This window comes from Corvus brachyrhynchos, unplaced genomic scaffold (assembly GCF_000691975.1).
Source record: "Corvus brachyrhynchos isolate BGI_N302 unplaced genomic scaffold, ASM69197v1 scaffold26, whole genome shotgun sequence".
NCBI classification, from domain to species: domain Eukaryota; kingdom Metazoa; phylum Chordata; class Aves; order Passeriformes; family Corvidae; genus Corvus; species Corvus brachyrhynchos.
Window position 1 is genome coordinate 7,365,580 of NW_008239324.1, and position 7,943 is coordinate 7,373,522.

The window sequence follows — 7,943 nt, forward strand, 5'->3', positions numbered from 1 at the left end:
AGTGTGCCCCCTGAAGAGTGAGAAGTAAAGGTCTATTTTGGCTTTGTGTAAAACTGTGTGAATCTCCTGTGACTTCTTTGATGTCCTCCATCTCACATGAAGAGCTCAGTCAGTCAGTTTTGCATACTTGGCCAAGTTCCAGATTTTTCTTCCTGGTAAATCAGAATTCAAATCTGTTTTAGGCTGAATCATGCTGTAGAAATTCTGTTGAATTTGGTGTTAACTACCTGTACTTTTTCCTCTTCCATGCTTTCAGAGGGTGGGAGATCTTGTAAGTTTGTTATTTAAATTAGAAGTACATTAAGATGGTTGAGAGGAAAGACTTAATTTTCTCAACTAAAAGCAGGAAAACTATGTGTACTGATAGAAGGAAAGGCACTAGAGTTGAGCACTCTTAGCAATGTTTTAAAGGGAGCAGGATTAGCTACTTAAGCTAAGTATCATTATAAATAGGATATAACAAACTACAAGAGTTGTCCTGACGAGAACTAAGGATAGAAAACAATTACAGTCTGAACCTATTTTCTTAAGCAGAGTATGACACAAGCAGGGGGAAACATTACTCATTTAGAGAAGCTCTCATTTCACAACACTGCTGGATGTTATTTCTGGCAGGTTCTGGGCACTAAACAAGCCCTTTCTTGTAGCCTACACCTTCAAATCACTGGGGAGATGCCAATTTTAAATATCACTTTAGAGAAAACCAAACCTTGAGTTTTTAATACCCTTTCCAAAACTATACATAGCTAACAACTGTTATCTTCCTGCTGCTGGTTTTTTCCTCACTTCCTGTAAACATAATCTGGCCTCAGTGTTGTCCCTGGCTTTCTGAAGCTCATGTGGTGAAGACAGAGGGTGTCCTTGCTCCAAATTATGTAAGAATATGAAGTAACAGAGAGGTAGTTCACAGTGGGTAAATTATTCTGTTAGCATAATAAACATTATTTTTCCCACTGCATCTTCTTTTCTCTGTGTATATAAATTATTTCTTTGCAAATCTGAATATTCAGAAGAGCAGCAAGGTTACTGAAGAGTTTCACTCATAGTCATGCAAAGCTGAATCAATGAAACCACAGATTCATATTTCATTTTCTTCTACTAACACTTATATTAATATATTAAAATGAAGACAAAAACCCAAGCGGAAAGGCCTCAAAAGTGTAAATATATTCTCCTTTTGATAAGTTTATTTCTGTATTTTATTTCCTTTTCTGTTACCAAAAATAATGGTGGATTTCCTGTAAGAAGGAAACATTCCCTGGCTTGAAATCCCTAAAGGTTACTTTTGAGTTTTCTTCCTGCATGAATTGATGTTATTTTTTGTTAATATATTCCAAATAATTAATGCTTTTACCTCTCTTAGCCTGGATTCTTATGGAGCGGAGGCTTACGAGATTATGCTGCACCTATTCCCTTTTCTCCCCTAACTTTTGAACTAAGTGGCTACTTAAGTTTGGAAGTGTGATTGAGATTTTAAAGACACCTGGGTAAAAGTGTTTCTTGTAAATAGCCAGGCAGAGAGGTTGATTAGTGTCCTGAAGGAGAGGTTAACACCCTTATTACACTCCAGAAAAGCCCCATACATTCAGCCTGTTAGGCCGCCTTCCTGTACTTCCAGGAATCATGTGATTGCCATCTGTAGCAAACCAGGCTTTCTCTGGAGATGCCAACTGCTGTTCAACACCAAGGGGGAAGTGCACTCCTGGGAAGTGTGGGCTGAGCACGATGGTGCCAGTCTCCTGCTTGGTTCCCATGTCTTTGAGAGAGAGTTTTGTGGTTCTGAGTTTGGAGAGTTGCATGGCCTGTGCTGCCATGGGCATGAGGGGTCTGGGCAGGGCTGCCCTGAGGGAAGGCCCTGCAGTCATGAGTGTGCCTGGTCAAAGAGCACATCCCCTCTGTGTTTCAATTTCTTATGCAACACTAAATCATCTTTATCAAATATGCTTTTTGAAGAGCATTGTAACTTTCTAAACTGAAGACTCCAGAGATCTTAAAACCAATGGACTAGCTGTACGTGAATAAGTCTGGGAAATCTCTTTGGTATCTTCATCACAAAGTTTGAAAAAAATTACTGTGTTGACATTTAACAGGGTATTTAGGAGATTAGAGTATGCTTTTAAGGACCTTTTTAATAATTCAGTGTTCAGAGGCACGTTTCTAACAGCAAGTGTGAATGTGCTTCTTCTACAGGAACCAGTCTAATGTCCGAAGGATGCACACAGCAGTGAAGCTAAATGAAGTCATTGTAAATAGATCCCATGATGCCAGACTTGTGCTCCTCAACATGCCTGGTCCTCCAAAGAATACTGATGGAGATGAAAACTGTATCCTTTCAGCCAAGGCCTGGGCCACACAGAAGGTTTTCCTTTAATCTGTTCTCTTAAATTCATTTTGCCACCAGTGCTGTTGAGCTGTAACATGTGACAAAGCGTCCCCTGGGTAGAGGGTATTGGCTTGTGGCTGTAAGGTAGTAATTGCTTAAAGGAAAAAGTCCCACAAACTCAGTGTTTTGATACTTAGAGGGATACTTGCACTATGCCCCTAAGTGAGACCACAGCTGAGGGCTGTGAGCTGGCCCGGCTCTAATCCCTTTGTATTTTGGTATTGATGCTTTTTGTCCTTGACTTTACTGAAACAGACATGGAGTTTCTCGAAGTCTTGACTGAGGGTCTGGAGAGGGTATTACTTGTTAGAGGCGGCGGCCGAGAAGTCATCACCATTTACTCCTGATTTAGAAGCTCCTAACCCTGCTCTACATTTACCTTCTTGGCCATAACGGACATTCCAGTTTTAAAAGGAGAAGAAAAAAAGGTTTTTTGCCTAACTTTCTCCTCATCCAGTCCTGTTCATTGTTTTTCCATTCGCAACATACATATCTTTTGGGATTGCAGTATTTGTTACACCATCCAATTAGCAACGTAAATTAATTGTGAAGCTGCCACATTATTCAGTTTCTGCTTTGGTACCCCAGCATTTGTGCATGTAGTTTTAACACTAAACCTATCTTTAGTCAGCACTGCTATGTGCAGTATTTTTAGTAACTGTATGTAAAGTTAGGACATGAAAGCCAGTTACTGTAAAAAGATCTAAAAAGCTTTTTATATTAGGTTTGGGGGGATAGAAGTGCATTATATAGCAGCTAGGTTCTGCTGTTCAGCTATAAAGCATTTTCTAAGAGCACACTAAATTGTGAGAGGACTGAAAAAGCTTTCCTTTTCTGGGTTTATTTCCAGAACTAAACTCTCAGTATTGGGTAAGAATTTATACTTTTAATACATTTATTGATAGAGATTTAAATAAATTATGTTGATATAGTTGAAATTATGTATGTAGCTTGCTATAAGTTTTGTTGCTTCTGAGACTTCAGGTTCTGTGAGGCCAGATCCCTATTTATTTTTGTATTTATTTGTCAGAAGTATTGGATATGCAGATGCAGACTTTAGGAGAACAGAGATCTCACAATAAATTCTGAATCCCCAGTGGATTGAAGGACCAGTCCTGTGCAGTTCTTCCATGCTTTAAATTTCTTGCAGACCATCCATCAAAAGTACATTGAGCATGTTGGAGTCCCGTGTAGAGCCAGGTGCTATGCTGCACGCACAGCGATGGGATTGCACTTGCCCAAGTACAGGGGACCTGCTGCTTCATTGTATGCTTTATGCCCTTAGAGGGAAAAGAAGACAAGAAGACCTATATTAACCAATAAGTCTCTGGAGATTTTATCAAGCCCATTAAGTTGTACTTTATGTACAGAACATTCGTATTTTTTCAATAAAATGTTGCATACACTTTGAACCTGCTCTCTGTTCTGTGTGTGAGGGTGGATTGTGCAGGAGGAGCCTCTGCCCTGGCATGACATTGGCACCACTGGACCCACCAGGCGAGGGCCAAGGGGCTGGGGCCGTGTTGGTGCTCACCCAGGTGGCACAAGTCCTGCACAGGGGAGCTGCCACCTCAGACTTCAGAGCAGCTTGGGTATGTGTCTGAGGGAGTAAAGCCTCTGGGGGCACTGCCAGAACCAACAGCCATGCAGAGTTCTGCACCTGTAGACTATTGAAGACAAGCTGGTACCCCCTCATGATTTCTGGCTGTCTGGGGGAGTGGTGATCCCATGCCATGGACAGGTGTGAACTAACGTCCCAGGGATGCATTTGTGGAACTGGAAGAAAGGTAGGGATTGACACATTTCTGTCCCATGTGCTCTTGCTAGGTGATGTGTTAGTTCTGTGAGCCCTGCTGCGGTGATACTCCTGGGTGTTCCACTGCTCACAATGCGACCAATTTGTCTGAGAGATGCCGATCTGAGAAACTATCCAGGCTTTTATCTTTAATAACTTAATAAAAAAATGCTGTTCATAGGAGTTTTATAGTTAAAGCCTGTTTGTTCTCTCTGTAAAGGACACACCTGATGGGAACAGGATGGTATTAATCTGTGCCAAGATCCCTTCAAGACAACAGCCAGGAAATACCTCTGGGGTGTGCTCTCTCTCGGGTATTTTTTTATTTTAACAGCAGTCTTTGCTTTTTTGGTTTTGAAAGCCAAAATTAATGTCACCCACGCTTTCAAACCAGTGGAAAGACTAAAGCTTTCTTATTTGCAAATACTGTGCTATTTGTACAGATTATTTTTACATCTTCAGACCACTGAGTAATGGGTGCAAGTGTACAGCAATTTTGATAATTAACACCTATTTGCAAACATTCTTTTATAGGAGTAATACAAAAAGTTTATGAAATCTTTTGTTCCTCAGACTTTTACCAACTGTGATCTCATTCAAGCACTCTGAGAAATAAATACTCCTTACGAAATTATATGCAATTGGATGATGACTCCACCTCACAAAAGGATTTCAGTGCCATCTGTTACCTGACCCAAGTGACCTGTATTACAAATTTTAACATCAAAGCAACCAAGTGAATCTCTTTACAGATACAGCACCTTAGGTTCTCAGAGGTGATTATATGCTATGGGGATTAAAAACCTCCACCCTAATTCAGCACTGTGTGGACCCTAAGGATTTTATAGGTTCCAATTATGTAAGTGTTCACTACATCCAGAAGAAGGTTCATAAGAAGTTCCTCTGAGACTGCTTGTTCACAGCACTGAAAACGAAGTGGCATGGAAAAGGTTGTGTAAGAAAAGATCACTGAAAAAAAGGTAATTTCTTTCTGAGTCATCTTCTGTGATGGTACCTGAATGGTCATCTTCCATTCTTGTCCCTATGCTAGAACCCTTTTTGGTAAGGAGATGAGAACATAGCAACTAAAATACAATATGACAGAGTTGACTTAAACTCCACCAGTTGGTATAGAGAATTGCACTTAAAACATCAACGGTACCGTTTTAAGAGTTAGTGAGTTATTCAAAAATATTCCTATGGAAGCCCAGAGCTTCCTTTGCTGTATCTTTGACCCGCAGAACGCTCCCAATCCGCGCAGCACGGCGCAGCTGCTCCGTGAAACGTGCTAAAGTAAAAGGCTTCCTCCTCAGCAATACATCCTCCTCCTCCCCCGTCCCCGTTTCTCATTTTCTCATCTACGTCATCCGGAATACGGTTTGCTTCTTCAGTCGTTCCCCGGGGAAGGGAAAAAGTGCCTCATGCTGTGCTCGGAAGGTCGTAAGTTCTCATTCCATTCTGGAGTAATTATCCCCCTGCACAGCCACTGGCCCGGGTCAAATCTGTAGGCAGATGCTGCCAATACAAAGTGCTGCTTTCCCCTGGGGCGCAGTTCCCCATTGCTCTGGATTTCCCGTGTCACACAGCATAGTCAGACCCACAGCAGGTGCTGGGTTTTGGAAGAAAATTCCCCATCGGAGTCACAGCCTGTATTCCAAGCTCTCTGAACAGAATACACCCTGCCAGTGGACAGTTAATTAAAATGGAGTCTGCAGTTGGGAACATCTGTCCAAAATTCTCTCTCCACTCTTGAAATAATGCAGGCAGGGCTCTTGGTGTCGGGAACAGCATCATTAAAGGCACATCTCTTCTCTAGCCAGGAAGGTGCCTGCCAGCTGGGCAGACACTGCTTACGCTGGGCAGGTCTGATGTTCTTTCTTCTGTCAGCTCCTGAAGCGAGCCTGAGTGCTTCAAGAGTGCCAGCTAGTGCACTCATTGTGTGTGATGGGCTGCAGCTCAACTGAGACTTGGGTGAAAGCCTAACAAATGGGACAGTCTCAAAAGTAAAGGCATCCCTGATTAGGGTTGAGAGGCAACAGGAGCTGTCCCCAGCTGCTCTCTGCACAGAGCCTGGCCTGAGCTTCTCCTTCCCTTCTCTGCACCATCTCATGGGACTCTCAAAACAGCCATCAGTACTTGACACCACAAGGTCTAAGGCTCTCCAGCTTGCCATGATTTATGCTATTCTCTGGCAATACCAATAATACAGATATCACTACTGAAACAGAAATGTTTCAGGAAATGTCCATGGCCCACAGTGATGGAATTGATAATGGGTTAACAACATTAGAGACCTCAGGCAGAGGTCTCAGCCTTTCACAGGTCTGTGTCATACAATAGGCTAGCGATTTCATGATTAAGAGAGAGAGGATGGGACTATATGCAGTGTAATTCTCACTCATTATTAAATAAATAAAACAAAAATTGATTTATCTCACCACAGAAAGTGGTTGTACAGACTCACTAGAAGAGGGAAATACCAGTTGGGCCATGAAACTTCTGGGTGAAGGCAGTCAGGATCTATAACAGGATATTCTGGGTTTGCTTCAATAGGGAGGTGAAAGCACCAAGTTGCCATTTTGATGCATAAATATCTAATGGTTAGATACTCCTCACCTCTTTCCTTTCACCAAACCCTAGGCTGCCTATGGTCTGTCAAATACACATAGAACCATTTAATTCTTGCTCAGCATTCCTCTCAGCTCAAATCTAGGGAATTTCCTGTGAGGTTTTGAATTGCCATAGCTTGCTACTGCTCCTGGAGGCAGTTCAGCCTGCCCTTGCCTGCTTCTTCTCTTGTCTTCTACCCCTGCGCAGCTGTCCAGTCATGTAGCAATGGATGAGGCCATGTCTCTTGGCAGCAGTGACAAGTTTTGCCTATTTAAACTGCAGCACTGGATGTGAGATAGAATTTAAATGTCTGGCAAAGTCAGTCCTCATAAACTGATGCTTTTTAAGAACCAAAGCAGACAATTCAGCACATATTTTGCCTGCCAGCTCCAAGCTGGGGCATGTCCTTTTGATGTAGCTTCTTCTCTTGCCAATGAAATACTACTGCCTGGAGAACACAGTATTGTCCATACACCTCCAGACATTAGGAAATCTCCAGGGTTCAAACACAGCAAAGTATTGGAGGGATTTTAACCATAGCTATCATAGTGAAGGGGATGGATCACAGTCAGAGGGAGGATTCAAATGAAACACCAGTTTAATATTTTGTAAGATGGAATTGGCCTGTCTTTGGTACTTCTGCAGGAGGTCAGGGCAGTGAATCTGACTGAAAGTAAAACACAATCCAGACATTTGAGTTTCAAAAAGCAATACCTTTGAAAAGCTCTGCTCTTCAGCAAACTGAAATATTATTTAACAGCTGAGGTGAGCCTCAGTTACAGCGGGGATTACTGTAACAAGCATATATCAAACCAGGAGTCCCGTGGAAAAGAAATGTATATGTGGACAGATTCTCGGTAGATGTTTCAGAGATGTTTATTTCTCCAGCCGCATGGCCGGGGCTGTGCTCAGGAACTGTTCCAGTCACGGGACCAAGGGTCCTTCTGCCCGCGCAGGGAACACAAACCAACCAATGGGAACGAGGCTGAGCAGGGACAGGGAAAGCCCGTGCCTCCCCTCAGGGCCCCTCTCCCAGGGCTACACGGTGGGGGGAGGAGACCCCGACCCTCAATAAATGCTGATTTCCATGTGCCTTCATACAAGAGTGTCCGTACGGTACAGACTGTGAGTTACCTCACACTTGCTTATGATGTA

General features: G+C 42.6%; 1 protein-coding gene across 4 annotated transcripts in view; it reads left to right on the forward strand.

Annotated features, from left to right (window-relative positions):
• SLC12A4 (solute carrier family 12 member 4) overlaps window positions 1–3,795 on the forward strand; it is a 40,654-nt gene extending 36,859 nt beyond the window's left edge. For 2 of the 4 annotated variants that reach the window (XM_017741029.1, XM_017741027.1), the window contains exons 23-25: window positions 257–271; window positions 2,191–2,324; window positions 2,639–3,795. In XM_017741029.1, the coding sequence (XP_017596518.1) occupies window positions 257–271; window positions 2,191–2,324; window positions 2,639–2,730 (241 nt within the window). In that variant the 3' untranslated portion in view covers window positions 2,731–3,795. The remainder of the gene's footprint in view (window positions 1–256; window positions 272–2,190; window positions 2,325–2,638) is intronic. The other 2 variants (XM_017741028.1, XM_017741030.1) reach the window with 1 other exon arrangement.
• Window positions 3,796–7,943: the final 4,148 nt, after the last annotated feature.